This window comes from Urocitellus parryii, chromosome 6, assembly GCF_045843805.1.
Source record: "Urocitellus parryii isolate mUroPar1 chromosome 6, mUroPar1.hap1, whole genome shotgun sequence".
In the NCBI taxonomy this organism is placed as follows: Eukaryota; Metazoa; Chordata; class Mammalia; order Rodentia; family Sciuridae; genus Urocitellus; species Urocitellus parryii.
The window spans coordinates 70,642,379-70,665,498 of NC_135536.1; the positions used below are offsets into that span (position 1 = coordinate 70,642,379).

The 23,120-nt window shown below is 32.4% G+C and overlaps 1 protein-coding gene across 1 annotated transcript in view; it reads right to left on the reverse strand.

Annotated features, from left to right (window-relative positions):
• Positions 1–23,120, reverse strand: part of Slc38a6 (solute carrier family 38 member 6) — a 56,458-nt gene that overhangs the window by 15,866 nt on the left and 17,472 nt on the right. The window contains exons 4-7 of the mRNA XM_026385172.2: positions 20,651–20,703; positions 17,080–17,119; positions 7,202–7,280; positions 131–213 (exon numbers count right to left, since the gene is read on the reverse strand). Of these exons, the coding sequence (XP_026240957.2) occupies positions 131–213; positions 7,202–7,280; positions 17,080–17,119; positions 20,651–20,703 (255 nt within the window). The remainder of the gene's footprint in view (positions 1–130; positions 214–7,201; positions 7,281–17,079; positions 17,120–20,650; positions 20,704–23,120) is intronic.

Below are 23,120 nucleotides of genomic sequence, written 5' to 3' on the forward strand. Positions count from 1 at the left end.
AAATAAGGCCAAATTTAAATTATTCACCACCACCACCTTTCTGCTAAAAATATGGTACTATGAAATTTAAAAGCCTCTTAATATTTCTCTCTCTTCTAAACAAATTATGTACTCTTCCATAAAGACTTACCTATTTTGGGAAGAAGAGCAAGAGGGAACACTATGCCAACACAAATAATTATTAGTAGTGTTTGTCCATCCAGATACCACGACCTATTAGGGAAAAAATTCTGTTTTAGCCATAGAACTCCAGAGTTTGTTCTTAGATGTGTGTGCACATATATTACAACCATCACGAAAGGCCTACTTCCTTTTGTTAAAATGTTCTTATGGGATCTTATTATTCTTATTAATGAATTTACATTTTGGTAATATACAAAAATAATTTTTAATTACCAAAATAACATTCCACTGAATATTCTGTGATGAAACTAAATATTGGGTATATAGAATTTTCTCCTGTTTCATATCAGTATTGCATTCAACAGTTCTCATGCAGATAGAATTTTTTCTGTTTCAGATGATTATCTTAGAATAGAATGCCATTATAAAAATGCTACCGCTCTTCAACCACCAAAATTATAACTGCTTAGAAATAAGATAATATGACTGGGGTTGTAGCTTAGTGGTAGAGTGCTTGCCTCGCATGTGTAAGGCCCTGGGTTCGATCCTCAGCATCACATAAAAATAAATAAATAAATAAATAAAAATAAAGATATTAAAAAATAAATAAACTACAATCCTTAAAAAAATTAAGATAATAGTCAATAGTAGTGAGAAGGGATGAGGTGTGCAAAAACCTGGTAAAAGTATAAACTACATAAATTACCTTTATGGAATGAAAATTTGCATAGATAATGAGAGCTTTCAAATAATTGAACACTTTACCACTTAAAAAAGGCTATTAAAAATAAAGAAGCAATCAGAACAAAGATTTTTGTACAAGTTTATTGAAAATATTTAAAATGGTAAAAACTGGAAACAAACATCTAACACCACTACAATTCTGAAATAACAATATGTTGAATATTCACTAAACATAATATGTGTATATATGTGTGTGTGTGTGTATAGCATGATATTATTTTCAAAAAAATATGGATGCATTAAAAATTGAAAGGAAGTATAGTGTATTGTTAGCCATTTTCTCTTGATGGTAGAAAAATGGGTAATTTTTCTTCTTTGTAGTTTTCTATATTTTTCCAAAGTTTCAGGATAGGGAATGAACTACCAGCTCAGAAAATATTACAATCTACATATAAAGATGTTAGAATAATGAGAGGGAAAAAAGATCAGTTAGTGTGATTATGTATTTGTTCATTAAAAACAAAAATCCAGCACTGCAAATCAACAATAAAAACTGGATGTTCATTTTTAAAATGCCAAACCGATACACTTAAAATACCCAAAGTAGATATTTCTATATGGTAGCAATACGAGCAATATTTATTTTCTTCTTGTTTGCATGTGTGTGTATGTTCTCTCTCTCTCTCTCTCTCTCTCTCTCTCTCTCTCTCTATATATATATATATATATATATATATATATAAATTTCTCAATATAAAATTCATGTATAGAAATTTTTAAAACTTAATTTCCCAAGACCTTAACAGATTTGTATGTAAAGGACAATGAAATATGGGCAGGGGTTGTGGCTCAGTGGTAGAGCTCTTGCCTAGCACATTCGAGGCCCTGGGTTCGATCTTCAGCACCACATATAAATAAATGAAATAAAGGTATTGTGTTCAACTAGAACTAAAAAATAATATAACTAGTGAATATATATGCAGAAAAATCTAATCACTGGCTTTAATTAAATAATCACTTTGTTAAAATTAAACTAGTACAATGATTAAAAGATAATATTGAAGGATGTGTGTATGATGTATGTCCATCACACATGCTACTGATCTTGTCAATTAGTAGTCTCCTCTCAAAAACAACTGTCAATATGTAGCAAGTACAATAAAAATGTAGTGGTAATCTATTCTAACATAACCATCTAACCCAGAAACAATTCCACTAGCAAGAGAGTTGTTGAATGCAACACTGTTATAACATTAAGAAACAGGAGAAAATTCTATGTACTCAACATTTAGGTTTATAACAGTATATTTAATGGAATGTTATGCAGCTTTTAAAAAAACCTAGTAAAATGGAAAATGCTAATGATATGAATTCAAACTATATGATTATTAACTATAAAGAGCTGGGAGAATTCAAAGAAAATAGAAGATTAGAAATTAGGTAGCAATAATATTATTTATAATTTATCAATGTACACTTTTCTAAATTTTCTGTAATGAAGCATAACACGCCCAAACACATGCACAACAGTAATAAAATAAAATCCATGCTAAAATGGGAACTGGGTGTATCAAAGGGCAACAGGGATTTTTTCAAATCCTTTAGTAGATGATCTTAGAATTCACTTTGCAATAATGCATCATCTTTCACTCTCAAAAGGTAGCCAAAGTCATCCACTTTCATTTTAAATTAAGAAAGTGTTTTCTTCTACCTGGGTTTCAACCTCTGGCTTCTAATATGGACTTTATGATTCAGTGCACATCCTTCACATCTTAGTTTATGAGAAAGTCCTTCCTCTCCACAGTACTTTGAATCAGTCCTATTGGGTGCCACCACTTCCTCTTTGATCATACTTTTTCCTTCCCTACCTACCTTAATTTGTGTCCTTAGGACATGCATGTGCCAGAAGAGATAACCTATGCACAAGTATTTTTAGTAGTCACATACCTGAACCTATGCTTGCTACATGTGCAAGTGCCCCTCAATCCTTTGTATGCAGGAAGTACAAAGAAAATACACATATTAACAACATGAAATGAAAAAAAACCAATATGAAATGATACTCAACATATCTCTTTTCTAGTCACTCTTAAAATTGGAACTTCAAAATATCTCTCACTGAGGAACACCTGGCAACTAAATTTCTGAAAGTGGCAAACAGCCCAAGGCTCTATATCAGACTCAGACAGTTGCAGTGACAGGAGAAAAAAAAAATGCCCAAAGGAGCACTGGTGCAGACTCCATCTGTCAGTTCTGCTGTCCCTGATAGGTAACAATACTGCATTGTATATTTAAATGTCTGTCAAGAGGTATATTTCATATGTCAAGTGTTCTTACCACAATAAAATAAAATAAAAAATCATTATAAACCAATCGGACTCTTCAAAAGTAAAAACAAAACAAAATGACATGAAGGAAGAATTGTACAAAAGCGAGTATGCTAATCCCCAGAGTAGGACTCTTTTGCATAAGATAAAAGAAGCACTTTGAAATCCTGAACAAGAGTTACTTCATATTATTTCAGATCACAATTCATATATGTCCATAAAAGTCACATTACTGACCAAAGCACTGAACTGTGGGTCTGAAGATAACTTTACCTCTTCCCAACAGTAACTCAGAATTAGAGTTATGGAATGTCAGAGCTTGAAAAAAACTTAAGAGATCATCTGGTTCAGCAGCTTCATTATGTCTGTGAAATCAGCAACTGGATGACGATGATTTTGAGAGTAGCAATGGAAATAAATATTCTCTAGTCTTCAAAAATTACTATAAGTTTATGGTACTTTTCAGATACTACATCATTTATTTCAAGATCATGCTTTTCACAGGACTGAACTTTAAATTCTCTATGAGAAAAGGATTTTATTGTAAACAGAATTTTTCTATCCCTGGCTTGGCTATTGGTTATCATTAATCATTTTTTATCCTTATTAATTTTATGTAAATAAAGGCAATTGTAAAGAGAGTGCTTTCTTTACCATTTGCTCATTAGAAATAAAGGCAATATAGTGATATAACACAGTAAAGTTAGTTTAGATTTCAAGTATAGGTCATAGTCAATTGTCTTAGCCTGAAAAATATAAACCAATAAAATTTCAAAAAGTACATATTAAATATTTTTTTCATAAACCAAGATTTTAGAAAAATATATTAATCTATCTAACAGAGCTCCTGTTTTCCTACTATGATCTAAATACACATTCTCTTTAAGCCAAAAGAATTAGAGTAAAAAGTTTTATACTTCCTAGAAAACTTGTTTGATCTGTTGATTTAATCCTGTATGATAAAAATGTTACAAGTATGAAATATAGAGTATAAATCCTTAGCAGTATTGTAAATGCTTTGGCATGCAGATGTTTTTTCCATTTTTTTAATGAAAACCAGATTTATTTATAAGTTGCTTTAATTTCATTCTCGAATGGAATGGAACAAGAGTATCATATGTTCTGAATTAGGATCTTACTCACATCCCATATCAATTATGTAACTCAAATGCAAGACAACTTAATTGTGTCAATCATATTCCCCTGACAAGATCATTAAATGTTAACAGAGAGCTTCCAACTTTTAACAGCCATAGATTTAAAGAATATAAGTTATTCTAAAAAAAAGATATATCATGAAAACTCAGTGTAAGTATTTATAGACCCTCATTGTTACACAAAATACATGTATGAAGATGTGAATTTGGTGTCAACATGTCTTGTATATAGAGATATGATAAATTGTGGTATAAGGTGTATTAAGAATTGAAAGGCAATAATAATAATAATTATTATAATAATAAGAGAGCTCATGTAAAAAATTTAAAGAAGTATTTATAGCTTCTGATTTTTAATAGTAATTTTTGAAATTAGAATATAATGAGTATAAAATTCTAAATAAAGGTTTATGTCACAAGGTTATGCCAAGCCCACAGATAACACAGAAATAAGTATGCCTGAAAGATCTTCATTGGAATTTATAGTAAGTCAAACCCTAAAATAAAATCCTATCAATATCATATTGACCTCATAGAAAAAAATACTGCTATTTAACTCTATCTAGAAATAAACTGCCCTAAAAGATAGTAAAGTCGACTATAATATATTTGCTTAAACTATTTTTACACATTAACCTTTGAAAATTTTGGTGTCTTTTAACCAATTAATATAGTCACTTATTAAGTGATTCAAGACTTTGAAATTCAAAATAAGTGAATATTTATTATGGTGAAAACAACATGAGGTCATTATGTGCAATTTTAAACATAAAAGAGATGATGCAAACTAGCCACAGTATTTTGAAGTATACATTTTTTGAAAAACCTGTTTCTGACACAAATATAACATTTTAACTATTTTTTACTTATATGAGTGAGGAGAAATAAATTTTAATTTTTAAAACAAAAATTTAAAACAAACTGGAAAAAAACCAATAATGTAAATAGCAATTGATTTAAAATGAAGTTGATAAAAGGATCAGTTTAGAGATAGAAGACCTAAGATTCAAATAGTTCTGCCACATAGTACTTTGTTTCTAAAACTACATTTCTCTTTCCATAAAGACGTATGACAATAAAAAATATAAATAGAAGTCACCAAATTCAGGACCAAAAAAAAAGGAAAACACATATGACAGACAACTATTAGGATTAACATAGATTGATGATATATTCAAATTTGACTGAGCTTCCTGGCAGTTTGAGCAAAAAAAGAAAGAACATCTTCAATACAGTTACTATCAATGAAATTTCTTAATTCTCCACATTTACGCTATATTATATGCTTAAAGGCATGTATTTGTACAATATCTTATTTTACAATAATTTTTGTTAAGGCAATATTGGTAACCCTATGACACCAGGTAAAGAAATCTAAGGCTCAAAGTTAGGTAACATGGTCAAAAGAAGTTAAATGCCTGAAGTTATTAATATGAAATGAATAGAACATGCTTCATTCCTCTTGGTTGAGCATTCTTCATTCTACTTCATGTTGCCTTGAATTCTTAGCTTTATATTATCAAATAAATTTCTCACATAGAATTTGAATATTGGAAGCTATCCTCAGTATTCTTACAAGCAAATACAAAAGTGAATTTCAAATAACTATTTCTTATTTAAATCAGTTATCAAACTAAGCATAAAATCAAAATGTAATGATATAAAGCTGAAGATAAATCAAGGTCATTGTATCAGATGTGACAATGAATGTGTAAACCTCATAAACTATAAAGTACTCTAGAAGGACATTATCTTCTTATGATGAGAAAATATTAAGGGTTTTTATGACCTTTTTTCCAACCACTTTTTCTTGATGATTCCTATTCAGATCTAAAGCAAAAACACCCTCCTTACCAATATGTATCTTCATTTGTCTAAGTAGAATTCCTTAATGGAAACTATGTTGTCAAAGCTAAAAACTAAATTTTGAAAACATTCCCTGCAATTACTGGGGCAAAACAACCAAATAGGGCTGGGGATGTGGCTCAAGCGGCAGCATGCTCGCCTGGCATGTGTGCGGCCCGGGTTCGATCCTCAGCACCACATACAAAACAAACAAACAAACAAACATGTTGTGTCAGCCGAAAACTAAAAAATAAATATTAAAAAACAAAACAAAACAAAAAACCAACCAAATATATAAACCTAAAAGCTTGCTGAGTTTTATGTAGTGATTTGAAAACTGTATAAAATAACTTGACAATGAAAAGAATTTATTCTGTCTTTTCAAGTTCATTTTTTTTTAAAAAAAATCTTGTTCTATATAAGGAAAGGGAAGTATAATTAATTTTGTTTTTTTTCCCATAAAAAAGAGATACATCAATATAGTCTATAGGACTCAGACATTTTTAAATAAAGGAGAAAGTATATTGTGTTTTGGTATTACTCGCATTAATGTCAAAAAACAGGAAATGAAACAAGTCCTTATAAATAATTTTTTAATCATGCTGTATAATAGAAATCTCACACAGATATGTTTGTAACTTCACATTCTTTGTTACTGTGATTTGTTGAGAAGTGATAGCAGAATTTTTCACTTTTTTGTGTTTAAGACCTTTATTATCAGTACTTTTAATCTCCTCCCTGCCCCCACCCCAATCTTTCATATCCTCAGAAATTTCTCCTTCACTCTTCTCCAAGAGTTCTCTCTGACCTGTCTTGTCCTCTCTCACACCCTGAAGGAATGCAAGGACTTATTTGGTGCTTCACCAAATACACTACCGAGCTTTGTACGCAGTGGGTAATCACAAAAATATATGCAGAGTGTTTTCTCCTTTATTACTATCTACCCCACCTAATCTGCAAATGTCTAAATGACAAGGAATACATTTGTTTCACTTGCCACTACAGCTTAATAAATATTTATTGAATTAATAAATGAATGGACACAATTCGAAATATTTGTCTTACCCACTATAGTCTCCGGTCAAAAATTCTGAAATAGCAGCAGGAAGCTCTGTTTTAATAATTAAAAGATAAGATGACATAGCTGCAAAAAAAAAAAAAAGAATTTCTATTAAAATTCCATAACTTTTAACCATTTAAAGAGTAATCTCTCCAGGAACACAGATGTCCATTAGAGATGGGATGACATATGAAAGACTATGAACCACCCCAAAGACATATATACCAGGAACAGAGATAAGTAATTTTGTAGAGAAGAATAATTGGGTAAGTACATTAAGTATTCTTTGTTTATATTTCAAATCTAGAGCAAAAAATTTAGATAAAAAGGGTCTTGATTATAGACCACTTTATAAACAAAATTTTGTTTGAAGTTTTGCAAAAACTTTCTTACACATTATTTCCCATCTAAGGCATCAGAGGTTAGTTTAGTAACTGACATAGAAACAGAAGTTTAACAAGTAGGCCAATAACTTTGATAATTTTTCCTTTGTTACTAGGGAGAAACACCCTTCCAGCAGGTCTCGTTCCCTCTCTCACTTGCTCTTCCTCTATTTGCTACCCACCCCCACACTATGGACACAAGTTATTATAAGGCAAATATAGAACAATCAATTATATTCAAAATTGTCCTCTGAAACAGATTAGAAAGATCCACTAGAAAGCATTACATAAACTAAAGTTATAGAATTTCCAATTTTTACTCCACTTTTACTCATCTGCATTATGTAATCAGAACCTGAAGCTAGTAATAGTTCTCACATTTTATCTGACAGGATCCAAGAAATAACTAGTTTTTATATACTTTAATAATTATGTTATTGCTGATATAACCATAAAAACAAATTCTATGAACCTTCCATTATTAACATGGCTATAGAATACAGAACTCATTTATCTACAAATTCTTAAGTTTAAGCTTAAATAATTAAGTATAAAAAATGCGGTTGATTTAGAGTTAGAACGTCAGTTTAACAGAGCAAAAATCTCTCTTCCCTCAGAGATTAAGAATATGTTTTAAAAAAAATAGCTAATGAGGAAATGTTCATGAAGAAGAAAGAGTGTACTCTGTGTGCACATTAATTTTATTACTTATTTAGATTTCAGGAAACATTTCACTTTCTCCTTGGACCTATAAAAACCAAGAACACAAATGAATGCCAAGTCTGAATGATAAAAATCTGGGGAAATTTTGATGAGAAGCTTCAATAGTTTAAGAAGAATGTGCATTTCTCAATTAATCTATTAGAAACCTAGCTGAATTTCTCCATGATTACAATGCCATGCGACCACTTTACCTTTAAAATAGGACTCCCATTAGTTTGTATGTGAATTTGTATGAAGATAGACTATCACTCACATTTTTTAAAGTAAAATAACATGCATCTATGGCAAAGTAAAATTTAGAATGGTTAAATAATCACTTCTTTATAATAAAAATATGCATATACATATTTTTCAGTTCATGGGTGTTTCTTTTTCCCCAGAAGAAATGCAGCTGATGATTAAAACCTACTAAGATGTTTCTTCAAACTCTTTTACTTTAGGATACTACAACTGATTAGATGTGAAAACGTGTTCTATGTTATTCATATTCTCATAATGAAAAATGTCTTCAATTCAGTACAGAACAGAAGCAAGGTTTATATTAACCTCCTCCACTAAAGGATTTGGAGTCTCTACCATATTTTATCTATTCCAAAGAACTATACACATGTGGTGCAATGATAAAAATCATGAGTTGATTTTTTCCAAAACTATCCTAAAACTAGAAAGAGAGAGAGATTGGGAGAGAGAGAAAGAGACAGATATTCAAACAAGGAATGCAGACTTCCAACACAATGTAATTTATGATCTGCCCATCAGTCTTTCTTGCTTGGATTAATCCAACACCACATGCATTTCTAAAGTTTCAGACATTCATCTCTTTCAGTAATTTTCTATTATTTCTTTTGGATCTTTCATTGTAAAAAGCTTCAATGAATATGAGATCAGATTTCTTTCTAATATACAATCTGTCATTCTTTCCAGAATTTCTATTAGCCCCTGGCTAATCATTTGATCACTTTTATCCTCTGTTGTAGCCTTAACTCTTTGGCTTTCAAATGGGAGTCCTGTTTCATTAGATTCCAGTCTGAAGAATCATGTATATTTTAAGAAATATGAACTCACCAAACACATGTTTCTCTCTCTCTCTCAAAAAAAAAAAAAAAAAAAAGACTTCAGCTTACAAGACACGAATATAGTAAAACACGCAAACTACTGCTTCTTTCTTAGAGAATGCTGGCATATGTTTTAAAAGCTACAAAACCACAGAGCTTACCATGGGGGGAAAAACCCTACTGATTAAGCAAGTAAAACAAAGAAAGACACTACTCTATTCACTGTCAAAATTATTTTTTCTTAACCACAAATAAACTTTCATGCAAGGACTAGTACCTTAACATATTATATTACATATAATACAGAGAAGAAACAAAAAAGATTACCAAATGCACATAAGGTTAGGAAATACATCTTAACTGCATCCACATAAAAAGAACAATCTGTTCAATAAAATGAGCTGGAAAAGTTTCAGAGATATAATACCAACTGGAAAGTTCATATATCCATTGTTTTTAGCCAAAAGGTTCACCAGGTCTAATAGCTGGTTGCCATATCTTTTGTCTCATGTCTTTTATTAATAGCATAAGGAAATGTTTAAAGACTTATCTTAGAGACAGGTCATAAGCAAGAATTTGTAAATGATTATTGCTGACATCAATACACAGTGTAGACTCCCTAGTACAAGACACAACATGTTGTAGTCCAAATTAATAGCTGTAACAGGGTCATCCATAAGCACCACAGTTATGGTTAAGTAGTTCTGAACTCCATATCACCAAAGCCAGTATTAGTGCTAGAAGATATACCTTGATGACAGTTACTCAGCCATTACAAATCATTTAGTTTCACCACATTAACTAAATAGATATTCTTTTGTCTTTCATTTTAAACATAGCTAATAGAACTCATTTCATAGAAACTGCCCTGAGAAGGAAATTTAAAAATCTGTCAACTAATCAAAACACAGAAATTGAAAGCATTCTTTAAAAGTCATGTGGAGAAACAACTGCTACATTAAAAAAGGACTAAAATAGGGTAAAATTAGATTAGGCTATAGTAAGTAGTAAGGTATTAATATTGGTTGACTTAATCATAAAAAGAAACACATGAGCTGAGCCATGGAAGGTTGAGGGAAGAGATGCAGGAAAAAAGTGGAAGGGGCTCAGCAGCGACATCCAAGAGAACAGCCAAACTTTTTGAATTCTGGATGCCTATTAAATGCCTGGCAGTATTCTAAATGATACAGAAGTTGCTTCCTCATTAACTTTCACACATACCTGAGAAGTAGATATTATTTATTTCACAGATAAAGATATAAAAGCACATAAAAGCAATAATATTTAAGCTAGTGATAGCTGGTGTCTCAAGTTTCTTGGCTTGAGAAACTTGCTTAATTAGTATGATATGAGCAAGTGCAGGAGAAAAGTGAAGCAATCAACCAAAGTATAGCAAAAATGAAGAAAGTCTATCAAAAGGACCATTCTCCAGAATTCCTTTTGTATTCTTTTCATTAGCACTTAAACAACAAACTGCTGAGTTTAATAGTGGTTCAAAGAAAATAAAGATGAATGACATTAGTCAGAAGCTTTATCTACACTATAATTTTCATTTCACCTTGAGATGTATTTTCAACTTTGTAGCTGGTTTGGCAAAGTGATTAGTTCAAAATTCACTGTTTCATCACAGGACTTTATTGCATCTACCACCATGAGCGGACTGCGTTCACAGCTATGATTATAGTTCTGAAGTTTCCTATTGTCATATATTTGAGATTTAATACTGCTTGGAAATCTAAAAAAATCAAAACAAAAATCAATCCCTCTGACCCCAAACTCCATACTCTTAGAGACTATTTTTTCACCAGCACTCTGAAAATGCTTTTCAATTTGTCACTAGTTAAACATATAACCTTAAGAAGGGAAAGACTTATTGAGCTTGGACCTAAGAAATCATTAGTTTACAAAGATAATTATTCATTTTGTTAAACAGTTAAAATATATGTGTGAAGAAAGGATTACTTACAGCTGTTTTAAAAATAGAATTATGTTTTCAGCACTTGGGGGGAGTTCAGCAACTTCTTACAAGGATTAGTCAGTCAGCCCTAAACAAACAGATGTACTATGGGAGGAAATAATAAGTTTGCCTTTCCATTTAAGAGACATCATTTTATTTCAAACTTGTTTTTAGTCATAGATAATAATGGGTTTATTCTACATGTCTTATTAACCTGGTGCTTCCACTAAATGTAGAAATACCACTGAAATTCTATCCTCACTTAAACCATATACAATTTCTCTGTTTGTAAAATATTTTTTAAATAAATACGAAAACAATGTCATTTCCCTAATTTGCGCAAAATGTAAATCAAAATATATGATGGAAAGTATTCCTCCACAACCTCAAAAAATACTTTGTTTTATCATGTATCAAGACCTTAAATTTAAATAGAAAGTGATCAGAAAACCTACTATTTTGAAAATCTCATAAACTTCAAAAGAAACCATTACTTGGGCTGAGATTGTGGCTCAGCGGGGCTCGCCTAGCACAGGCTGGGCGGGACCCGGGTTCAATTCTCAGCACCACAGAAAAATAAAGGCATTGTGTTGTGTCCATCTACACCTAAAAAATAAATGTTTTTTTTTTTTTTAAAGAAACCATTACTAAGAAATACGCTGTTTTGTAAGCCTCTTTAAAATAACGTTATTAGTAAATTTTGTCAAAGGAAGTAATTTCGAAAAAGACTTCCCTTCTGAATTTCCTGTACTTCTATTCTGAGTCAGTGTTTTCTAGAATTTTGCACAATTCTGCCCCAGCCGACCCAAAGTTGCAGTTTGACTACGGATAAACTGACCAGCAGATGGCGATGTAACAGCGTGCCCAGTCCCAATTTCCCAAGGGACAATAGGAATTGAAATCCGACAATACATCTAACTCTTACTACTTTGACTATACTCCACCCTCCCCCTCCGCCCCACCAATAGAGAAAGAAAGTAAATTCAACTTGCTTAATATTAAATTTTAAATATGTCAAATACTGAGAATTTGGGATTTTTTTATAGTTCTCAACTTAAAATGATTTTATTTATACTTTCCTGTTTATAAGATTTAGAAATTGTATTAAATGAGTATATAAAGGATTGGTGGGTTTCTTTTAAACCATGGATTCCCAAACTGATGGGGCTAATCAAATCTGCTAGAGTAAAGTTTGTATGTTCTGTGCCAGAATAGAAAATCTGGGTCATTCTAAGCAATTTTAGGAAATTTCAGTAAGACTACTGTTTAGGGTTCTCTAATACATAACAACAATAAAATATTTAATCTCCTTTGAGAAACTGAGGCTTTAAAGGACTAGGAAAAGAATATGCTATCTCTGGTAGTCCTTCATATTTATAAAAACAAAATGAGTAGTTTAACATTCTCCCAGGAGCCACTCAAACTTCCATGTTCTGAGTTGGGCAAAATAAGAAATAAGAAATAACACAAATTGACTTCACTTTTATCATGTACCTGTAAGAATTAATAAGACTTTCTCTGGCTTAACTATAATGAAATGGGGTTTACTGTTTCATTTCTAGTGATCTTTTAGTCTACTAAATAGTCTTTCTCATGAGTTAAATTGAATATGAAAGTAAATACTTACCTTAATTTTTAGGAAAAGAATCAATGCAACATAGTAAGAGAAACTATCTTGAAACTACCTACACTTATTTTCTGCTACAATTCTTAATCTTTTTATGGTTAGCTAATTAAATTCAAACTCTCTAAATCAGGATTCTCTTGCCGAACCACAGCATTCAATATTAAAATTTCCAGACACCTCTTTTCTGACTCTGTCCTGGCAGCAATGGCTCTCAGCAAATGCTACTCCAGTTTCTGCAAAAACAGGCTGCAGAGGGTTACCTCTGGAAATGGCCTACTTCAGGGCCCTAATTTGTTACTGTTGAGAGGAGATCAGGAATCACTTTTAAGCAATATTTTACCATACGGGTCTTCATTTTCCAAAGGCAAAGCTTCTTATAATCCTAAAATAAGGGTTCTAAATTTAATGAGTTGAATTTTTTTCCATTGTAGAATTTAAAGATTATTGACAACAGTTGATTTTTTTCAATCAATTTGTCAGGTCTCATAAGGGCCCTGTGACTAATACTTGGTGCCTGATTGATCTTGGGGGATTGAGATTTTCTGTGAAGCTCTGACAGTAGATTCTTTCTGAAAGAAACTATATGCTCACTTATATACTCTGTGGTCTTTTCTTTCTGGACAATCAATCATTTCACTTTTTCCTCCAAGGGATACTAAGTTGGATCACTAGCTTTCCCCTCTCTCTCTTTGTCTTTTATTTCTTGCTTCCTTCTTATAATAAATACTACTTACTGAATGCCAACTATGTACTAGTAGTTAGGATATAAATAAATTAGTAAATTACTTTTATTTATGAAATATGGAAATAGAGGGAATAACTGGGCCTTTGCTAAAAAATCATTGCAACAAAGATTGACAAAGAGCAATTTATGATGATTTTTGCTTTTTAAGGCCTGTCCCATAATTTTTTTCATAAATTCACCAAGGGCATCATATACTTAAGAAGAATAAGAAACATTTAAATGTTACAAAGGATAAGAGTTAGGAAGCATTAATCTAAGATATTATCACTTAATTGAAAATAAAGATGCCTCCTCATTGACTGTTCCTGCATTAAAATGTTAATGCCTGAATTAATATGCCTCCCAGTGCCAAATTAGAATCCCAATGTTTGTAAGAAGGGATTCTAAGCTCCATACTTTTCACCCCCAATAATTTAACCAAGAGAAGAGTGAATGAGTTCCTTCAGACACACACCTATTCAACGGCAGAGACTGGAGTACACAGAATTCAAGGTACTTCACTTTTAACCCAGTGCTCTGCCCATAAGAGTAAGCTTCAGATTCCATTATAATAAAGGAATATTGTCTAAAAATAAGAAAACTTTGTGAAAATATGTTTTATTATTCAGTGGGCTTTCAATAAATAAACTTAAATGATGTGAAGAAAATAATGAGGTTCATCCTAGAAACTAAATAATGCCAGGCGTGATGGCACAGGCCTGTAATCCTAGAGGCTTGGGAAGCCGAAGCAGGAGGATCATGAATTCAAAGCCAGCCTCAGCAAATGCAAAGTGCTAAGCAACTCAATGAGACCCTGTCTCCAAATAAAATACAAAATAGAGCTGGGGGTGTGGCTCAGGGGTCAAGTACCCCTGAGTTCAATTCCCGGTACCACCACCTCTTCTCCCCACAAAATTACGACGACTGCTTCTAAATTTTTTTCAAAAAATTCTAAAATAAGCAAATCAACTAACTTGGAATTTGGAAAACTGATGATTTATATACCATCAAATTCAAGATTTTGAATTTGAACATTCTGTCAACTGACCAAGCCAGTTCTGTTTGAATGTTTTCAGGAATAAGAACACCTTAAAGGAGTATAGGTCAACCCTATTATCACACAGTTTAATTATAAGGGTATTTGCTATGATCTGAATGCTTTCTATAAAGCTTATGTTTTAGAAACTTAATCCCCAATACAACAGTGTTGGGAGGTGGAGTCAAGTGAGAGGTGTTTAGGTCAGAAAGGTTCCATTCTCATGAATGATTTAGGTACACTGTAAAAGGGCTTAAGCCTACAAGTTTGATGTACCTCACCATGTGATACCTTCACCTAGCAATAGGGTCCTCACCAGATGTGGCCCTTCAATCTTGGACTTCACAGCCTTCAAAGCCAAAAAAGTTTCTGTTCACTTTAAATTACCCAGTCTGAGATATTCTGCTAAAGGAACACCAAACAGACTAAGATAGTATTCTAGATGAAGAAACCAAATCAACTACTCTGTAGATGTCTATTAGAACCAGTTTTGCCCTCTCTTTTTCATTATTTCATTTTAGCCTTTCAAATATGTGAAGCTAGTGATAGATGTAACATTCCCCTTTTTTCTTCTTGATAAATATATTCAAAATATTAGAAAGTACTTGGAGATAGCTCATACAAATCATTTTGGCTCCATTCAGTTCAAGAAAGGTTTATCAGGTTCCAGTATTGTGCTGGTTGCTGAGAGAAGAAAGAGAAAATGATACATAATCCTTGCCTTGGAGGAGATTACGTGAGGGAGAGAAGCATATTCGGAGATGTCAATCTAATAATAGCAAGTGCCAAATTAAAGTCATGTCTAAACAAGATTAGGAAACAAGAAAGAGACCAGCTGGAATACACAGAAAGATATAAAATGGGCATTGTGGCAAGGTCATGAATTTGGAACCAAATTCCTAAACTGAAAATTCTACATAATTTCTTAAATAATGATTCAACCTAATCTAAACTGCCCCTATAAAAATTCCTAAAGAAAGAGACGAGTTTTCTTGATTTCTAGAGTGAAGTATAAAGTAGTGTGTGTTAGAAGAAGATAATTTGGTATGACATCTAAGAAAGCATTCTTCTCACTATTTTTTTTTCATGAAATTCAAAGAATTAAATCATTCAGATTCAGGATTCAAAAACAATAGAAAACACAATTCATTAACGGAATGTTAATTTTTTCTTGACTAAGAAACTCATGAAAATATAACTAGATCGAACGATATTTAATGTGAAATAACTCAGATCTCTTCAATTAAACTTTACTAAGCTGTCATCTTAAAATATTTTAAACTGTTACTTATAAAGGGTAAGATTAAATTCATTTGAGCCCAGCACGGTGACCCATGCCTATAACCCCAGCAACTCGGGAGGCTGAGGCAGGAGGATTGCAAATTGAAACCCAGCCTCGGCAAATTAGTGAGGCCCTAAGTAACTCAGTGAGACCATGTCTCTAAATAAAATACAAAAAAGGGCTGGGGATGTGGCTCAGTGATGGAGCACCACTGGATTCACTCCCTAGTACCACACACACACACACACACACACACAAACCCAAACCAAAACAACAACAACAACAAAAAAAAACCCACACAAAAACAAACTTCCTTTGACCATACAATCTTGTATAAGATACAAATCCATGTCAACCTTCCCTATGAATTGTCTTTTTACATTAATGACATTTATTTAGCATCCCACTCAATGATAAAAGAAAATTAAGACACTGTTCAGCTCTCTATACAACCTCATTCTGACATATACATACATGACTCCTATATTTTGAATTTAAATGTTTAATACATTCAGTCAACTATCTATAATTAATAGTAATTTTTATTTCTACATAGTTCTCAAAATTGGAATCATTTATAGAATCAGTTTTAATAGAAATTAAAGATAAATGTGAGAATGCTTTTGATTTGTTTCAAATTTATTTCTTAAACCACTTGATCATTTTTAATTTCTTAATTACAATGGGACAACTGATTGTTCACAGTTCAGAGAACACCAGTCACTATAAAGTACTGCCTGCCAATGGGGGTCCATTATGAGAGGATAAAAGTGAGGGGAAATATTTTGGAATTGTCTGGAAAGTTTTTCCAAAGTGTATCCCATCACTATCACAACCACAGAAAGCCAATGTTTTAGAGATGTGTCACAGACTTTATAAGAAGAATGCAATCAAGGTTTAGCTAGAACTGAAGTTAGAAGCCTTGTGACAAGCACTGCTAAAAAGGATTCTCATTAGGCCAATGCTCAGGGCTTCCGTAGATACTTCCCTCTACACATCACTTTCCCAGTTAGATGTATAGTGAGGCAAGCACCCAAAGAGAGACAATTATTTCTATCACTTATGTGCAATAAGTGGTACACTTTCAATTGCTTACCTCCAATATTCTGAATTATTATGGTGCCTGCCACAACCACCTATAAAAGAAAAAAATGTATTCAGAAGATAAAAGGGGAAACTATGTAAAATAATTAGTATTTTATTAAAATCCAAAAACTAATACTGTAAAATAGATGCAGAAGTCATGATAATGAGAAACAAGAATGAATAAATTGACAGTTATTTGTAATACATAAAATGAATAAAAATTACATAAAAGGTTTTCTTTAATAGTTCCACAGTTACCATAAAAATGTTTTGCAATTTTTTGGCAGTCATTTCTGAATAGTTAGACTTGTTAAAAGCTAGTAATCGGTGATTATCAAAGTTAAAAACCTGAAATTGAATCTGGGGAATCTCAGGGTCCCTTTCATATTGGTTTTACCACACTACTTTAGCAGGAAGACCAAGATAGCTTGGAGTGTGCTGTGCCAGTGTAGTCTTGCATAGAAGGAAATCATACACCTTCTGAGTATATTAGCTTGGCATACTCCTAGCTTTTGAAAATTCTATGCCAGGGATTAATAAAGTCTATAGCAGAAAACTCCAGAGCAAAAACATTCTCACACCCTGAAAATTTAGACAAAATGTTTTAAGTGAAGTAAGTTGAGTGTAAGAAAATAGAAAGTAGTGAAAACTGTAGTCTATTGGAGAACTCCCCCTTCAAAATGGAACAGTTTTGCTACTCAGGTCTGGTGAGTTGATGATATGTGAGAACACACATCCAGTGTAGCCAGATCTTCTGATTTTTAAAGGAAAATCAGAAATCAATGTTTTTCAAACTTTTATGATTATCAGCTGGCAACATATTAAAAATAAAAAATTTTGAGCCAAACAATATATGCCTGAGGACTAGTTCATGCTGCAGGATTGCAAGTTTATGATCTTTGATAAGACCTCTATGAAACTCAATGAACATTTTGTCCATCCCTGGTGATAAGATGTATTCAGAGGAAATAGTTAAACACTGCACTTCCATTTGAGCTTTCTGAGGACTCAAATCTTGGTGGACTGCAATCATCAAGGGATGTTTGGATCTATCTAACATCATTCAGTCCTCCATGAAGTGGGAACAGATCAACTGTCAGGCCCATCTCTATTAGGAATTCCATCAGTGACACAAAATTTGTCTGTCCTGGAAACAATCAAAGGTAAGGCCTTGGGGTCTGCAGAGAAATGATATTGAGTAGAAAATCTGGCAAAGTGTCTTTAGGGATATGGTAATTACCATTCTAATGTTTTCCAGAGGGAACTCTGCATCTCAACCCACTTAAAAATTAGTTTCAAACTCTGTTATTTATGAAAAGACTATTTTAAACTGTACACTATCTTCAATACAAATTATACCTACTATCACACACATATAATATTTGAATGTATTGTCTATCATGAATATATTGTCTATCAATATATTGCAAAGAAGTAATAACATCTTAATAATTACTTTTCCATTATTTAGCTGAATTTAAGCATTTAATATCTACAAAGCCAGATGAATGTGCCATCTTCAGTGCCTAGCCCAATGCAGGGCATGGTATCTATTCAATAAATATTTATCTGATAAGTAAATACATCAATTTAAAGACATTTTTTGAAATCTTCCTTAAAATTTCAAAATGTTTCAAAACAACTGATTCTCAGAATACTATCTTGTATCATATTTATATGAAATCTAGAGACAATAGGAAAGTTTCAACTCACTTGGGGAAGTGGAAAGGAAACACAAACAAATAATAATTCCTCATCCAAAATATGCTCTGTCTAGTGAACCTGCCTATTATGAACTGGGTGCACATATTAAAGTAATATTGCAACAGCTCTAGAGTTTTAGGAAAAGGAGACTCAATCCATTACTCTTCTTTTAGATTGGTGCTGCTCAAGGATGCATGAAATACTAATATGAAATGACAGTGATCAGTGATCACACTTAGATTCATGTTTACAGATCACATTAACTGGGGAGTTTTCTTATATAATAACTTTTTTGGTCCTTATTCTTTGATTAAACTAGCTGTATTAAATTCATCACTGATTACACTAAACCTCTTGATTTTAGGAAAGAGAACTTGTTACCAGGGATGATGAATACAATCCTTTACCCTCAAGTAACATATTTCCTGTTTCGTGCAAATTTCAAGTTTTTAAGGTCTAAGCCATGAGGCCACCTAGTATATGATTTAAACATTCCCTTTTATACTTTAAAAACAAAGTTAATTGGATTATAAGTACAAGGTTTTTTTTTTCCCCCTCTCCATTATATAGTTGTATCTTTTTCCTCCCATACTCACTCCTTAGAAGTTAATTTAGCTGCATGTGGTGGCATACACCTGCAATCTTAGATATTTGGGAGGTTGACACAGGAGAATTGCAAGTTCAAGGCCAGCATGGAGGATCAATAACTTAGGTTAGCCATTTACAAATAAGGTACCCTTTTAGATTAAAAGCAAAAGAAACAGTATGTGAGGTGAGACATATGTTACTTAATTTAGCCATTCTGTAATCTGTATATATATTTCATAACATTCTATACATGGTAAGTATGTACAAATTTTGGTTTTCAATTAAAAAAATACATGCAAACAAAAATACAAAAACAGATTTATAAACAGAAAAATTTCTGTTTGGAACCAACATAAATATGGGTTCTAGAAGTATGATTAGCTCTTCAGGGGGAAAAAAAAGTACTATAATGCTGATAGCAACGCTCAACTCCTGATAATCTGTGAAAAAAGATAATGTTTTTCCCTAGCTCTGAAATGGGAATACCTATCAAAAATGAGTGCCACTAAATTTTGCTGTCATCTTTCTTATTCTAAGTAGGAAATGCAGCAGATTTATAATCTGTAGTCACAGGTTGTAGAATTGGCTTTATGTAATTGTTGATAAATAGGACCCTTGGGCTGGGGTTGTAGCCCAGTGTAGAGTGTTTGCCTTGCATATGTGAGGCACTGGGTTTGATCCTCAGTACCACATAAAAAAATTAATAAACAAAATAATGTTATAAAAAAAATAAAATCTTTTAACTGCTCTGGCCCTTAATTTTCTCACCTATAAATGATGGGGTAGTTAGGTAATCTTTCAGGATTGTTTAACTCTCAAATTCTATGATCCTTAGCTGGGCTCGGTGGCACACACATGTAATCTCAGTGTCTCAAAAGGCTGAGACAAGTTCAAAGCCAGCCTCAGCAAAGCGAGGTACTAAGCAACTCAGTGAGACCCTGTCTCTAAATAAAATACAAAACAGGGCTGGGAATATGATTCAGTGATTGAGTGCCCTTGAGTTCAATCCCTCGTACCAAAAAAAAAAAAAAAAAAGAAAATATACTAAAAGATTTAAGCAAAGAATTAAGTGTATTGATGTATTTTTAGTATTAATGCATTTTTAGTAAGGGCACATACACTGTCCTCTCTTCCTGCTCCCATCATTTTCTTTTCTTCTTTTTAAAAAAACTTTTGTTTCCTTTTATTCCCAAAAGGTCTTTCTATTATATATACTTATCTCTTAACTTGAAATAGAAGGAGAAAATGCCTCTTTGGTTTTGGACACAATAAGAAAAAAATAAAATTACCTTTCCGGGTAATCCAAATGCAAAAAGTCCAAGATCTTCATAAGATGTTACAGCTGTTAAGAGAAATGATCATTTTCACTTTTACACAAACCATTTATGTACCAAGTCTTCAAGGAAACAAAGGTATTCTACTACAAACTAAGCAGAGTATAATTTTTAGGATTCAGGCCCATCAGAACTAGACATAAATATGAGGAAAAAATAAATAAAGGTAATAGAAATAAAGGTGAACTTAATTAGGTATTTTATATAAAGGTCTTTAGAGCATTAATCTCCAGGATATATAAAGAACTCAAAAAATTAACACCAAAAGAACAAATATACCAACCAATAAATGGGCAAAGGAAGTAAACAGATACTTCACGAGGAAGAAATACAATCCGTCAACAAATATATTTTAAAAAGTTATACTTCTCTAGCAATTACAGAAATGCAAATTAAAACTACACTGACATTCTATCTCACTCCAGTCAGAATGGCATTTATCAAGAATGCAAGTAACAATAAATGTTGGGGAAAAGGTACACGCACACATTGCTGGTAGGGCTGAAAATTGGTACACCCTGGAAAGCAGTATGGAAATTCCTCAAAAAACTTGGAATGGAACCACCATTTGACCCAGTTATTCTACTCCTCGGTATATACCTCAAAGACTTAAAATCAGCATACATCAATGCAGCCACATCAATGTTTACAGCAGCTCAATTCACAACAGATAAGCTTTAGAACCATCCTTCAATAGATGAATGGATAAGGAAAATGTGATACATAAACATTAGCCATAAAGAAGAATAAAATTACGACATTTGCCAGTAAATGAATGGAACTGGAGATTATCATGCTAAGTGAAATAAGCCAATCCCCCCAAAACAAAATGCCAAATATTCTCTTTGATATTCGGATGCTAACAGACAATGGGCGGGCAGTGTAGAACAGAAATTCACAGCATTAGACAAAAGGGAATGAAGGGAAAGGAAGGGGGACAGAAATAGGAAAGACAGTTGAATGAATTGGACATAACTTTCCTATGTTCATATATGAATACACAACCAGTGAAACTCCATATTGTGGAGTTTCACAAGAATGGGATCCTAATTAGAAAAAGTTATACTCCATGTATATATGTCAAAATATACTCTCCTGTCACGTATATCTAAGAAGAATAAAAGGAATAAAAGAAAAAAAACAAACTCCTTTGTTTATTGTTAAAAAAGTCTTTGATAAATTTCTTCATTAAATCTTTTTCAACCCAAAATATAACCCACAATGCCTGTGATTTTCATGTCCTTTTATTCAACAGTGATGATTTCTCCTTTAAAAAAATCACCAAGGACTCCTTTAATTAATGTATTTCATATTCTAAAAGATTTTGTCTCTCTAATGGCACATAATAATTATTTCCCATTTTTATTAAGCAAAAGTTTCTGATCAGTATAAGGTAACCATTGTCAACACAGTAATTTTGGTTACCAACTAGCAATCATCTATGTATCTACCTGACATCCCCTCTGCATCTATTTTAAATAAAATGTATAGGCTGGTCATGGGTCAATTTGTGATTTCTCTTAAGTGTTCTGAAATACTGACAGTTGCTCAAACACTTTCAATATTAATTCTGCAAACTCCTAGTGGCTTGGGTTCACCTGTCCTAAAACTACTGGATGATCACACTAAATTTAAAGCAGAAGTAGTGACTTTTTTTTAGTTAGTATCTCCCTAAGTTGTCCAGGCTGGCCCTAAACTCTTAATCCTCCTGCCTCATCTTCCCAAGTAGTTGAAATTATAGGCATGTACCATGGGCCCTGCTAGAAGTAACAACTTTAGTAGGAACTTTTGAAGACCTGTGGTTTATAAGGACAGAGTCCTTTCAGAATATGTAGCAAATCTCAAGGTTGTTTAACCAATATCCAGGCTACAAGAATTCAAATGGCATAATTACTTAATATCCCACTTCTCCCTATACAGTACTTGCATACACATTGTACAAATTTAAGTTTTCACTGCAAAAGTTTCCCCAACCTGGATATGTAAATAAAGTTAGATAAAGTATTAAAATTGTACAATACTTTCAAAGACATTCACTTTTCCAAGTGTCTAGCATGATAGTAATGTATTAACGGTGGGAAGCGACACTTTTATCCAACAATTAGTAGGGCATATACTCTTCTTCATCATAAAAGAACAATAAATTACATTCTTATTTCACACATTCAAGCATGTACTCATTAAAAAGATGAAAATTAAACGGCTCATAAAGGAACCAAATTACATCCTTAGTCCATATAGCTTCATGTTTAAGTTAGTAGTGCTACCATTTATATAATAATACTATAGTCTGAAAAGTGCATAAAAAAGGGGGAGGCTTGGGATGTGGCTCAGTGGTTAAGTGCCCCTACGTTAAACTCCCCATTAAAAAAAAAAAGTTCATAAACTCATAGTGCTTATGCTAAAGAGAAGCAAATACTAAGGC